Source organism: Trichoplusia ni, chromosome 4 (genome assembly GCF_003590095.1).
Source record: "Trichoplusia ni isolate ovarian cell line Hi5 chromosome 4, tn1, whole genome shotgun sequence".
In the NCBI taxonomy this organism is placed as follows: domain Eukaryota; kingdom Metazoa; phylum Arthropoda; class Insecta; order Lepidoptera; family Noctuidae; genus Trichoplusia; species Trichoplusia ni.
This window is the reverse complement of record NC_039481.1, coordinates 4,513,041-4,528,236: the sequence shown is the minus strand read 5'-3', so window position 1 is coordinate 4,528,236 and position 15,196 is coordinate 4,513,041. Positions and strand designations below refer to the sequence as shown.

The 15,196-nt window shown below is 35.0% G+C and overlaps 2 protein-coding genes across 3 annotated transcripts in view; one reads left to right on the top strand and one right to left on the bottom strand.

Annotated features, from left to right (window-relative positions):
• LOC113492627 (serine/threonine-protein kinase Doa) overlaps positions 1-5,454 on the bottom strand; it is a 48,479-nt gene extending 43,025 nt beyond the window's left edge. The window contains exons 1-3 of one of the 2 annotated variants that reach the window (XM_026870191.1): positions 5,211-5,299; positions 4,381-4,418; positions 3,200-3,339 (exon numbers count right to left, since the gene is read on the bottom strand). In XM_026870191.1, coding sequence (XP_026725992.1) covers positions 3,200-3,339; positions 4,381-4,383 — 143 coding nt within the window. In that variant the 5' untranslated portion in view covers positions 4,384-4,418; positions 5,211-5,299. Of the gene's footprint in view, positions 1-3,199; positions 3,340-4,380; positions 4,419-5,210 lie in introns of both variants that reach the window. The other variant, XM_026870190.1, reaches the window with a different exon arrangement.
• A 1,557-nt stretch (positions 5,455-7,011) lies between these two features.
• The window catches only part of LOC113492626 (progestin and adipoQ receptor family member 4), a 67,208-nt gene continuing 59,023 nt past the window's right edge, over positions 7,012-15,196 (top strand). Inside the window, exon 1 of the mRNA XM_026870184.1 lies at positions 7,012-7,601. Coding sequence (XP_026725985.1) covers positions 7,256-7,601 — 346 coding nt within the window. The 5' untranslated portion in view covers positions 7,012-7,255. The remainder of the gene's footprint in view (positions 7,602-15,196) is intronic.

Below are 15,196 nucleotides of genomic sequence, written 5' to 3'. Positions count from 1 at the left end.
GAACTAAAAGTATCGTTCAGTAAAACACGGTTAATAGGGTAAGCGAATGTCAATGTTAGTGTGGTCAAATGAAGAAAAAAGTCAAGTTTGTTCCCACGAAATGACGCACCTTGAAGGCCGTTACGTTGATCGGCGACGTATGATAATATTACCATAGGTTCAGTTGCCAATTTGTACAATAAGAATCAATGACAAGCGCCAATAAAAATACACGCCGCGCCGCTAGACTCGTCTTTGCAAATAAACCGCCATTTTTATGGTGAACGCTTTATTGGCCAATAATTCATGTATAAATCAATTAAAAAAAATGTGTCCACTGTTTCAGTTCCCAAAACATAAGGCACATATTTATTGTGAAATTATGACCTAAGTTTTCTGCTAAGTACAACTTAATCTCGATAATGCATTTGTTTACGTGCACACAGCTTATATTATTACCGGTTTTATCCGTTCGTAACAGAAACTGATCAATAGCAGCAACGTTGCATAAGCGCATGATTCCATAAGGAACAGTAGGTAATGATTGGGAGAGGGGTCGATTCATTCACCTGGCACGACTCCCCGCAATGACTTATGCTCCGGCGGCGGGCCCTAATCTGCAGATACCGTACTCTAACCTGTACCTTAATACACCGTTAGTCTCACCCATACTATCATATTCGTGCAAACGACGGCCGTGCATCCCCACTTTTGTCTTAAACAGCAGTACGTATCAGAGCAGGAATAATGGATAATAAATTATGATACTATATATCTCGAAAGTGTAATATAATTTCTGCATTGCCTAAAACTTGGTTATTTTATGAGATCGATCACCGTTACATTAAATGATAAATCTTTTATGATACATATAATGAGTTTCTTTTTCATACCTGATTAACATTGTTCTTTGCGTGAATGTATTGCTTAAGTGTAGAAACTGTTTTGGATTATGTGTTGTTTATTATGGCTGTAATTGTTTATATAGACCGTGATTTTTTATCATGAACGTGTTCTAGTCATTGGACATTGGACAATGCTCTAAATAGCCGGCGAAAAAAATGTGAATAGTAATAAGTAATTAAATACTGCAGGTTTATGTGTGAAATAAATTTGATGTTACATATCAATTAATACTTAGCGCGATGGTTCTAATGTGTCACTTTTCAATAACAAAAAAATCATGCTCTTATTGATTATTTTGAGAGTAGATTTTTTCACAGAGACTGTTTATCTTATTGCTTCTATAACACGAAAATTACATCGTACTAGGAAATACCCTGTACGATGAGAGATCTTTGTGTTCCAGTCCGGGTCTAGACTTGACAAGATCTTTAAAAATACTACCGGCACTGACCCGTGACTACTGGCGGTATGCCTCAAGTTGATATTTAGCTAATGACAATCACATTTTATAACGTCACGACTTATTTCTTCATAATATTAGCATAATTATATAAGGTGCAAAATGATCATTACCTAATTCAAAGGATTTAAACGTACATAACTAGTTGGCCCTATAAAAATATTTAGTTTACAGTGCATGCAACAATGTTAATGTTTTAAAACATAAAACGTGCACAAAGAGTGTTTTTGATTTTATTGATACCTTTATCACACGTAACCACGATGACCGTAGACGAAAACCCCAACAATTCGTTTGTTTACATAAAGGTTAGGATAAATTTTGGTGATTAAACCGATAAATACTGACACAAGAGTATATGGGTTTTTGTATTGGCAATATGAAACGATTTTATTCTAAATTTTCGATGTTAATTGAAATTTTAATTTACCTAACTTAATTTCTTTCAAATCATTGCCCATAATAATATTTGTTTACTTTGTACGGGCTTTATTTACGCCTTAGATACCAATTTTAATTTAATTTACAAGACTTGTTTTTTAATTCACAAACTATAATTAGTCGGGGAAGGAAATAAAACATTCAATTCATGTATGCATATGTATAAAATACCACTTTGTAGCCCAGTCCATTTTTAAATTATTATATTACTTTAATTTTCCTTAATGTAGAGGATAACTCTAAGAGGGCTATAACCAAGTGTACCCATGGAAATACCCAAAGAGTTCCAATAATTTTAACGTATCATGATATTTAGTGAACAAATGAAAGACAAAGTAACCTTCCTACATAAACCTAAGGACTTCGTTTCTTGATATTTTGGACATTTTACACAATATCTTTAAAATTGTAGTAATTCTGCATGAGCTATATTATTGCAGTTTCATTAAAATCTATTCAAGAAGACTTTCGCGTTTATAATACTATATATATATATAAGGAAGTAGGATAATTATATTACTTTGATAGTCTCTTTACAATCGTTGTTACCGCCATCTAGTGACGAATACCATGACTTGATATTCAGCTACTAACCTCGACAAGGCGCTACCTTAGAAGAACGTAAAGTTATCAATAGATGTCGCTACCATCTAAGGAAATTATTTTACGACCTTCAGAAAACCATTCTATTGCACCGGAATAATAATATAATTCGTCAGTAAATTTGAAGTTTATTGAGAGATATATATTATATAGATATGTATATACATAACAAGCCACCTCAAAAAATATGCACTAGTCTGTTTATTGGATGGAGATAACAGGTTTATTGCATCAAATGCTACAGATAGCATCATATTTAGATGTTTTAAAGTGTATAAAAATTGAGGATAAGAGAATTTTGTTGATTAAGATAGTATTTGTATTTATATAAATCTATCAATGAAGATATAAATGCATGATTCAGCTAGTAACTGTTACAACAATAATCAAGGATTCGTTTTCTAAAATATACATTAATGGTAACTATTAGTGCTTTACACTGAATAGTCGATATTCAGTGTTTATGTGAAAGTTGGACTATTTGAGGTCAGAAAAAATGTGTGATTTTTTATTATCAGCATCAGCACAATGCTTGCTATACCAATGCTGATGGTGCATGTGTATATAAATAACATTAAGAATATAGTTAATGATATGACTCACATGACCTCAACTACTTGCCAACTATTTGAATGGCTAAAGCTTTTCACAGAGTTAGTAGCCACCATTATGATATTAATTAGTTTAATAGGTACCTTTATTTAATGAAAATAATAGAAACTTTAATCAATACAGTGTTATTTTGATTTACAATTATACTAGTTATGTATATAGATAGGGTTTTTGAACAAAGCTCTGTATTGTACTGACCTGTCTCTATCCCTGCTGCGGCTCCGTTTTCTGTAGGACCCCTCTGTCGAACCATCATCGAGACGGCGTCTTTTCGCCTCGTATGACCTGGATCGCGATCTCGAGTGTGACGAGTAGTGCTTCCTACGGGTGCGCGGCATCTGTAAACAGGACACTATCACATTATACATGCTTTATCACTTCCAAGGAGTACACCAACATATGGAATGTCACCAGTACGACAGATGTTCATTTGTTAGTTATAAAATGCTTAAATTTTGTGCATATTAATATTAAAAATGGCCTGTATGTTCAACTATCTGCTCATACTAGCGCCATGCATGAAGATCATGCATACTCCTTGTTATGTTAACTCAGTTTTCCAAAGAGCAGAAATGTTGGCATTTATAGCATAGCTTTGTGATTTTAACTTGAGTAGTGGACTGCTTGTAGAAGAAATAAAAAAGCTGTGTACAGCTAAGCATAAAATGTTAACATTACTGGGAGCTGGAATATTGATGGGTGCTTGTACCATAGGCATGGCTGTTGTATGCTGTGTATAAGAAGTTTTTTTGTGACAAATCAATAGGTGATTAGCACAAACTATTAATACTAAATCATTTTTGGTAAGGTATTTTGCCGTCAATATTCATTTTAAAAACATTTTAAGATTATTACCATGTTCATACTTAATCTACAGGATATTAAAATGTAATTATGGAATTTTAATACTCAGTTTAACTAATTCAGTGTTTGTGACAAATGATGGACTATTACTATGCAAATAGAGAAAAACAATTATTCTTCTGGTGATATCCCAATAAAAACATTTATGTATGAAGCATGAAAAAAAAATGAAATGAAAGTACCTTAACCACCAAAGGGCAGATATGAAAATATTGGGTTTTATCATCAGTCAGGCAAAACAAAAATGTCAGTAAAAACTTAACATCTACTATGAGAATATTATTTGTTCTATTAATTTAGGATTTATTATTAACAGGTTATGAAAATGGAAACTGGATGATAATACAATTCTTTCATAGTAGAGTATTTAGTATTATTTGTTTAATATAGCTTAAAGCCATTCCAATTAAAAACCAATCATGCTAAACTGAACTGTGTCTGTCAAAAATAACACAATTTAACATTTATTTTTGGCAGTCACAATGTAGGAAAGTACTTTTGGTACTTCCACTTACCATAACAGATACCAATACTCGTATCCGAGCAGTTTAAGCTGAAAAACATAAACTTTTTAAACCATTGACAATAAGTCAAAGGTGCGTAGTGGAAATATAGAACTTCACACTGGCATGCACTTTGAGTAAAGCATTGATGACTTAGAATTCTGAAATCAAAGCTGGAGCCATGTCACCTACATGGCGTGGAAGCCCTATCCAAGTATGATATATAGTTCAAGTGACAACATATATTATTATGACATTTAGTTACCTCTCTGTAAGCAAGTAGATAAATAATATCATCAAGAATTGTTTAATTATGAAATTTGGAATAAAAAACAAATAATCAAATGTATGTAGATAAGGTCAAATGCATAATTAAAATAATTGGAAGTCTTGTTTACAACATCTTCACTGTTTATTTTCTAAAGTACTATTATAAGCCATGGCAAAAACCATAAAACGGATTTATATGGTAGGTACATAATGTCCTGAAATTCAATGGGACTCTTTCACAAGTACCTAGCTCTAGCCTATAGCTAATAATTGACTCCAGAATACCAGTCCGCCAATTTAATCGTTACTGGCAGCTGCAGCGACTGCATCTACACGAATCAGCAAAAATAGTGCCAAACTGGTGCTCAAAATAATAATAAACCTACATAAAACCACCACTACAATGCTGTGTTCACGAAACGATCTAATAAAATTACTAACTTTCTCAAGTGGACAATATAATAAATGTCACAAGTTATTTACATTTTACATGCTGACGCCATGTTGGTTTCTCAACTACTCCACTGGAGCCCTAAGTACGTTGATAATAAATCACATCCATTTTAACTTACCCTCAAATCACTTAAATATTTCAATTTACACCAAAGTAGTTGCGTGAAATTAGTAAGACAATTCCAAGTTCGCGATGCAGAACCTTGAAGTATGCTTCTTCGCAATAAAGGCCCGAACATCGATCCGAATCCAAGACAGATGCTTGTTGGTTGGTTGAACGCAGCGCGATGGCGTAAATCGTAACTCAAGTTTCTCTTCCGTATCACGTAAAATATATTTAAAAAACTTAAACAACTATTTTAAAATTAATTACGTAAAAAAAGAAGAATTAAAGCATATTTAACTAATGAATTATTTTTCAACTAAAGATAAAAGAAAACATATTAAATAAAAGTACAAAAAGTTTTAATCGGAAGTTGTCATAGCTACTGCTGCCATCTAGTTATTTTTTTCAAAACCGAAAATCACCCAGAAGGTTGTGCCAACATTGAGTAAATAAAACATGCGTTCACGTCGTCTGGTCACTTTTTATTTCAAGCTCTAGTAACACTCGCAAATAATAATGTCAAAATGCTAATAGTTTATGACAATTAAGAAGACAATAGCTTAATATGAATGAAAATTAATCTTTGTAGAAGAAAAAGTTAAAATTCGTAAACAACTGAATTCGAAGTCGTACGTGATTCCTTTCTGGTAAATTCAAAATAGCCTTTTGTTTGTTCAACGTGCATTTGTAAATAACCTGACAATTTGTAAAAAGGAATGTATGTAACTATTGGTAAAAATAGTTAGACTAATAATTAGTTCTTGTCATTATAACTTTTATTTATTTTTATGCTTTTATTTTTTAAATGAATTAATTTGAACTAAATTATTTCTGCCATTAAGATAAAATTTAAGCTTTTGAAAAAAAACTTTTAACGCAAATAAACAATATAGGTACTATTAGGTAATAATTAATTAAATGTTAGGATTAAATATTTGTACAGCATCAGGTTGTCCCAATAAGCTGCACTGGTAGCGACATCTAGACTAAACGACAAGTAAAACAGACCACAACCTACGTAAAGATAGATGGCACTACTCCTGAGATCCTTCTCTTGCTACTGTGCTGAATCTTTTAGAGACAGTTGATTAGTGGCTAGTTCCTGGCCTTACATTAAATGTAAATAAATCGATAACATTGAATCTATCTTTTTCCTGGATACAAGTAATCAAATGATTATGGTGCTTATTATGAAGTACCTTGACTTACTTGTAACTTGACTTACCAACTACCTGCAATCAAGTTTAAAGTCTAAATATGATTAGAAATGTAAATAAAGTGCCAGAATTAAAAACTAGAATAAACTGCAGTTATTGGAATAGAAAAACCAAAACTTATTCTTCTACCTAAACTGAGATTTTATATACATACTACATAGAACAGTACAGTAACTCACCAAAAACAAAACATTACTTTCTAGATGTGTATGCGTTGGCTAAAATTTATAGTCACTTTAATGGGTACCTACTGCGTGCTACTGCAAGATATGGTGCTCAGCAAATCCAGTTTCACGGAATATCTACATCGTTGTACTAACCTGGTTTACTCATGTAAGGTTTTCGTTCCTCTAGTACCGGATAACTTCGCGATTAACCAAATAAGGAGTTATCTTGAAAAAACTTTAGGAGACGAAAATACAGTTCGCAAATAAGTGAAAGTGCGAGGAAAGGGAGTGGGCTGAGGGGCCGACCTTCTGGCGGGAATCAGCTGATCGTCTTTGCGCAGTGCGCAAAAGTGCGGGTAGCGGGGCGCGGGCGAGGCGAGCGGCCGGGGCGAGCGGCGCGCCCGGCCAGTCGCGCGCGCTGCGCCCGCCCTCCGAGCTCTCGAGCCGTCGCGCATCGCCGCGGCGCCGCCACCCGCTCCGCCGCCAGAGAATAACAGAAAACCTCCTCCGGCAGCAGCCGCGAACTCACCACGGTCCACATTCATGCTGCAACTGTGATATTTGTACAAGCCCCTGCGGTTTTCGACTCCGCCGACGCTGGCCATGCGGGTACACAAAGTTACGGACGGATCCGTTTCACAGCCTCCCGTTTCACGCGACGCTAACACGCTGTTATGAGAGACGTTCAGAGCGTACCTGATACATGTACAAAAATGTTCGATATGTCAATTCAAGAAGTGAACGGGAAAGGACCTAAAAAAAGGAAAAAGTCGTTAGAGCATATCTGTGATAATGAAGAGCGTTCAGGTGATGTGGTGGCCGAGCGAGTCGGCGAGGAGAAGAAGGGAGAGGGTGGAGACGTGTCGGGTGGCGTGGAGCTGCTGCACTGGCGGGACATGCCGCAGCACCTGCAGTTCAACCCCTACGTACTGACCGGCTACCGGCCGCTGCAGAGCTGGGCCGGCTGCGTGCGAAGTCTCTTCTACTTCCACAACGAGACCATCAACATCCTCACTCATGGTAATGTATCACACTCGTTTATTCTAGTTTCATTACGTAGATATTACAGCCGATTGTATCGCCGGCACGAGTTTGCTCTTGTTTTTCAACTCGACTACGGTTACATAAAAGGCCAATGCTGCAGTGTAAATGATTTCTACATATACTTACGTATTTGTTCTCCAGACATTGTTTTACAAGTAATAGGAAACAACATTATTTTGTCTCTTAACTTAGACGTTTGTGTTATAGGCCATGACTATACTATTTAGGACAATAAAATTGTTGTAACATTAAACTATTTTAAGTTTCACGATGTAATTAAATCAATTCCTTAAAAGTAAAAACTATTGTTACCTGGATGGTAATAAATGGGTTAGAATGCAATAAATCGCAAGTCTGTCGCGCATCGCGACCGTAGCGGGAGCTACGTCGCTCGTAGCACGTAGCTACGGGTCTGGTAGGGCAATGTATGATGTATGTATGTATAGTTTAAAATGCGATAAATTCGCAAAGGCTGTATACGACTCGCCTGGTATCATCAAGGTATATTAGCATCGCAATTAATCTGACTAAAAATTGTTAATTAGGTATAAGTAAAATCGAATTTGATATTCAATTAGATTTAAATTTATAAATTATTTCAGCTTAAAGCTTGCATGAATAGCCCGCTAAAGTTCAGCCCTATAAAGTAAAACATTTGGGGCTCGTGAGGGGAACAGCAGCATTATCTGTAAGCCCCATCTATTGTATCGACAATACCCCATGGACACGGCTCGCGGATTGTCACGAACCCCATTCAATTCTTACGTTAGAGCGTTCGTAAAAGAAAAGGGGTTAGCATTGTGTACCTCCCAGCACCGGCGATGAAACTGTATGTCAATGATTAGGATTCTCTAGGAAATTGTAGAGCTGTTCTTAAATAATTGTTTTATATCATTAATATTTTGGAATAAGAAATCTAAAAAAAAAATAGACAATCACTTATGTACCTAGTATATTTTTTCAGATCGAAGAGTAACTAAAAAGTATATAATACTCACTTTCTCGCTCGCTACGTATAATTTATCTGTAAGTACATAACTAACATTTTGATAGGAATAATATTACGAAATAACTTAATGCATAAACAATCAATTGTTTCTTTTTAGATCGTTACGGTAAACAGTAGAAGCGCAGTCATTTTGCAAATTACAGCTATTGTTGGGCAATAAGTCTTGTATCGGCTAATCACGTAATCACATGGTCAATAACTGACTAGTCCTTCAATTACTTGCACGTAACGCTACAGAAATGCTTTGTTTTGACCGCATGCTAAAAGTTTTACAGTTTAAAGTTTACTTGGATAGGTTAAAGATTAGAAGAAAATAATATTGCGACTATAAGTTGAGATGGCTGAAGCTGCACATGCCGCTGTGTGCGAATTTGATTGTAATCAGGGAGTAGTTTAGGACTCTATGGCGGACATGTTTCGGACAGGTTTCTCAAATACAATAATATTTCTACGTATATTTGGTAGGTTTTTTTTATTAAAAACAACTAAAACACTAAATAATTTGAGGCTTAAAAAACATCCAATTCACATGCACAAAGACACCCTGACTCAGGACAAGCATTCGTGGATCACACAAATATTTATCCTGCGCGGAGATCGAACCTGCGATACGTTTCGCTCTGTAGGTTTTGGCGTAGTGACCTCAACCAGTCGAGTATCCGTGCAGTCAAAAGTAATAATATAATTGAACGATGTCTATCAGGAATTACTGTACAACGCGTAGAACTGTATACGTTGAAGTATGATCAAAAGTACAGTGCCTACGTATCGTTATAGGTTAACAGATACGGGTAATCTAAAGTAAGTACCTATATATTTTGTAATTTTTTTTAGGGATAGGTACCTGAGTATATATGTCAAGTGGATGTTACTCTAATAGCTTCCAAATGTCAATAGCGACCGCAAATAATCTAATCTCACGATTATCAAGTTGAGTGGAAAAGAATCGACAGATTACAGGACCTTTTATCGAAATACGTATTTAAAATGTTCCCGATCGCCGTTGGAGGGGAAAGGGAAAGGGTGGGAGAGTGCGCAGCGAATCATTGTGCTCATGCCGAGGATTAATTTCAAGCGATTGCGCTACACCGCACGTTTTGTTCGAACTAATTAATTTCTACATTATCCATTCGTTAAATAGCAAGTTTAGCATATATTTTATTATGTTGTCTGTTTCTTATAGAAAGCTCACTTTTGCTCTTTTGCTTTTGCAATTGCTACTATTTTTTTTTTCAATCAATCAAATCAATCAAGTCCGCTGCTGGACTCTGGCCTCCCCCAAGTTGCAATACAGCACCCGGATCTCAGCCTCTACCACATCGAGTCCGGGCGAGCTCGTATTTTTCGACTTTTTTTTACTTTACCTATAGTAAACCATATTATAGGTCATCACACTAAGTATTAGTGGACAACTTAAACTGTTATAACTTATTTTATCAAAGCAGCGACAAGCTTATTTTAAATTTACTGTCCTGTCCTTTGTGTATTTTAAATTGGAGGTTCTCTAATAAACAAAAACGTGTATTAAACACATTATTTCAGTCGCGGTTGGTACTCGAATGGACAATTAATAGTCCAGGCCAATGAGCCGCCACAAATCAGTGTTGGGACTAATTAATTTCTATATCACCTGACCGCTACTCCGATGCGCCGCAGTGCGTTCATTATCCCCATGCCTGTGGAAATAGGAGTTCTAGATAATGTTACATTGCATTATTCGAATTTGAATAAAACACATCGATACTATTGGAATTACATTTCTTTTTGTCAAGTAACGTGACTGTAACTTGTCAGCTTAATGCGATTCTAGTGATTCGCTCGCGTTAGCGCTTGGGAAAATGATACTTTTGAACAGAAAAATTTACTTAAATTCATTGAATCTATATGTTAATATGGTCTTTACTTCCGAAATAATTAGATATATGGAAGAGCAATTAAGATTCTGGAGATAGCTAGGCAGTAATAGGTACCTACCTACCTTGAAGTGTTTATTACTGATAAGGATATTGAATCCTTACAGTTATTATTTTAGTTTATGTATTTAGCGTAGAGTTAGTGTTTGGAAAGGTCACGTTACTAAAACAGTGCGCTGTGTAAATATCTCGCAAGCCGTTTACTTGGATAGATGATAAAATAACATTTAAGCTAATATGCAAGGAAATACTGGGTTTGAAAACGGGTGCTTTAAGTTGAACGCTCACATGACATGAATGCAATCTACACTTAACGTTGGGACGCAATATTTGACATATGCTTTCGTAGTTTAAAAAGTATTTTAGCTCTGAAGTAAAGCTTGCGGTGCTCGGCAGCTGTCTAACGTATAAAAGTGATTTGATGAAAACGCAGCGTGCCGTAATGTACAACTGGTGCATGGTGTGTTAGTGCTGCATAACTTTAGTACTTTATAATGTTCTTCGAAATTGTAATTGTAATGGTCTGTAGGGTGTAATGCTGTATTGTTAAATTGACTATCAATAATAAAGCATAGAAGCTATAAATATAATAACAATGTAATCGAGTTTGAAACTACCCTGAAAATTTCAGTCTGCTAGTTTATCGCTAAGTGCCTCAAAATTGTGTTGTAAACATACGAACAAACAAGAAAGTTAGTGTACGAAAACGTGAGAAAAATACAAAAAGCAGATATTTATATAAGTTCTAACCAAACAGTGTTAAATATAATTTCCTTTACAGGAAAATTCCAACACGCATCCTATATTTAGATCAATACCTATTGTGCTTCCATACCTACATACCTAATCGTAAGTCAACGAGGCCTTGCGAGGCTAAATTCCTATTTAATACACATCTCACGGGACGAACGGAGCTGAAACGACATTAGGGTATAAAGAAATATTTTCGGTTCATTCAACCAAAATAACAAATGAATATAGACTTGGAACATTGATGTGACATGTATGGGATTGCGTGTCGACTAGTCTAATTTGTTCCTTTATTTGTGCTCTAACGTCGGTCTCTTGATTAGCATATCTTTGTTACCTAGTTGTTTGTATGACTGTTTACAGTTATACATAGTACCTACTAAGGTAGGTGTGTTAAAGGCTAAAGGAAATATCTGAAACCATTTTGTTACTGTCGTATGTGTGAAAAAATCCAGGAAATGGGCTGTGGAATCTGTTAGGCAGTCGCTCCATTTAAAATGCACTTTTAGCTGAAAATCACGTCACAGCCGGTGAAGTTCGAAGCCGACGTAGCTTAGGAAAAGACTAAATAAAAAAAGATGTATCCACTCATACAGATAGGAGAAATAAGAAAATAATACAATAACTATGGCAAAAAACTAGGTAATTGTAAGCCCGACTTACCTATATGTATATATAGTGTATGTTCAATTTGAGATCTATACTATAAAATAACTTGTTATATGTACTTTTATACTAATACTAGCTGACCCAGCAAACGTTGTTTTGCCGATGTTTTTTTTCTAGTTGTATGTATTTTTAATGCAAGATTATAAAAAAAATAAAAACAAACAATTTCGTCCAAAAAATAAAAAAATAAATTTTAGTGTGGGCAACCCTTATCACTTAGGTGTATGGAAAATAGATGTTGTTCTATTCTCAGTCCTACCCAATATGTATACAAAATTTCGTAAGAATCGGTCGAACCGTTTCGGAGGAGTACGGTAACTAACATCGTGACACGGGAATTTTATATATTAGATATAAAGCTGAAGAGTTTGTTTGTTCGTTTGAACGCCCTAATCTCAGGAACTACTGGTCCTAATGTTGTGTTGAATAGACCATTCATCGAGGATGGTTTATAGGCTATATATCATCACGCTGCGACTAATAGGAGCGAATATACAATGGAAAATGTGGAAAAAATAGGAAAAGTATAAATCATAACTTATACCTTCTAACCACGCGGACGAAGTCGCGGCGAACAGCTAGTACTAAATAAAAAGACTATGTTAAATTCAAAATACTGAGGTTCAATTAAAAATTGAAATCGTTTTACTCTATCTTCAACACAATATCACATCCAATCGCCGAGTTAATGTTTAATAATAATAAAATCCATTTCCTAGCGTCACGTAATATTAAAAGGTCTCCTTGGATTTATTTCGTTTGTGATATGATAATTTAATGTGGTTCCCTGTTTAATATTGCGATTATACTGCTACCCTAGGGAACAGAGAGAGGCGACTGCGAAATTATATAACGGGATATGGTATAATGATTAAAACATTTATGTAGCTTTTTATGTAAGAAAAGCTCGAAACCAATTATCAAGGTCTTTGCCAGATTAATTTTCTTTCATTTCATAGGTAAGCTTAGAGTAACATCTATAAAAGTACAATAAATAATTAGAAGTGTATTCAATCGTGCACAAAAAATTGACGATACGTTTTTTTCAATCGATTAAAGCTAGCTATTTATATTATCTAGTAAGGTAATTGCGTGAGTAGCAATAATAACAATACATATGCTATGTAATTTTCCGATGCCAGCGATATTTAAACCATCATGCAGACTGTCGTGTTTAATATATTTTTATTATAGAAAGTGGAAAGCCAGAGTTCTTTTACTTGCCCACAACGTTGTAAAGAAGGAAAGAAGGATTTATTTCAGAAAAACCTTTGCAGTTGCAGTTTGCATAGCCTGCTAACTGTCTTGTTATTTTGAATGAATTAAATTTACAATACACATGATTTTGTACTTAATTACTTGATTAGATTAGAAACTTGTAAGATTTCAAATAACAACAAAAATTAATTTAGGTACTTACAAATGTTAAGAGTTTCTTAACCTTTCTTAGTTTTCAATGATAGGACAAAAAGTTGCACTTCCAAATTGCACCTGTCGTGCAGAACCGAGCTTCTCCAATATTGTTTAATTTACAATAAAATTAGCGACGAATTACTGAAGGTGGACGTGGATTGGCGCTGGCCCAGATATTACACAATCGCTGTTTTGGGTGAAGACTGTTCGTTCACGCCCCACCACAAATAAAAAGAAAATGTTTGCGTTTTCCGCACATTTGTTGATTTTCTATAGAAAAACTAATTCAATGACGTTTGTGTTATTATTTTTGGCAGCGTGTTAAGAAAAAAGTGCTGGTCATTTCTTTAAATGTTTGCGCTGAGGGAATAGGAGAAGCACTTAAAAGGGTTTCTACATTTTAGCTTTTACTAAGTGCTGCCAGTAAATATGTTAGTAACTTTTGCTGGCACGGTTTTGTTTGTAATCTGTTTTATAATCTATCTTTCTACATAGAGCAGAAGGCCGGCTTGTGTCCGCTACATATTAACTTATTAACGATGGGTCAGCATCCCTACACTCGTATCGCCCCTGCATAATTGAGAGGGGGTCGTGCCCCGCACCGGCAGATCATATTCTATTCACGTTAAACGGTTTCATTTGCACTACAATGTCTTGCATACAAAATCTCCGGAAATTTAAGGTTTGAACTACTGCGTAGTTATTTAATTCAACATCCTTAACATGGTTAATTTATTTCGACTTCACAATCGTTGCCTTTACCCGGCACTTATAATTGGATGGCCCAGAAAATCTAGGTCTGCGGATGTTATTTTGATTTCCTGTGTGTTCTAATTTCCTAGCTTTACCTCATACCAACACTGCTTATATGTAAGAGTCGATACACATACAAGTGCATGAACTGTAACATTGGCCGATAAGTACCTAAAATATGATTAAAAAGTGGTTCTTGTAGCAATTTGAGGTGTAAATAGGTTGAAACAAATTACGATCGTCCTCTTTTCTTTTCAAAGACGTTCTGTTTTCTTTTTCTGGTGTTGCAAAGAGAGTTGACGTCATAAGGCGCATATTAATAATCTTTTATAAAAAAGTGGCACAGGCATTGTTTATTGTGCCTCTATGCTATATTCAGCCTTGCTAAGGGTTATTGCAGTCGTTAGGCAAACACGTTGATTGCGAGATAGCGTGATAATAATTTACGTTCTTGGTTATAGCTAATCGAGGGTGCAAGAGTTATTTTTAACTCATGACTACATAGTTTATATAACTGTGCAATGAAAATGTTATAATGAAGATGGCTTTGTTATTCATATACATTGTCCATTTGTACAAAAATAGAAGTTGGAAGTAATTGTAATATTATACATATACAAGTACCGTACATTGTAAAGTACCGTACCTTACTGCAAAAAAGTCGTGGAATTAAAATGAACGTCAAGATAGTTGCCTCGATGGGAATAGTTTCTAGAGGGAATGTTAATTAAAATGAATCTAAATTTTCAGTGCTCAATTGTGGAGTGAATTGAAGAACTCTATTCTAAAAATAATTTAGAAGATCATAACGTTTTATTTTCTTCCCTTCGTGGGTCAAGACGAATAAGACTGGCATTATGATACTCGAACACACATATCCCTCCAATTCATATCACCTTGTCAGGGTAGTAAAAATTCGTCAGTACTTATGTTCAACAAAAATATTATGATTAGCCACTAGTAATAAATCATATTATGTATATAGATATGTATAATACATATCGATCATTGCCGAACCTCGATGTTTATTTTTATTATAGCGTCAATAGTCTTTACAAAATTTA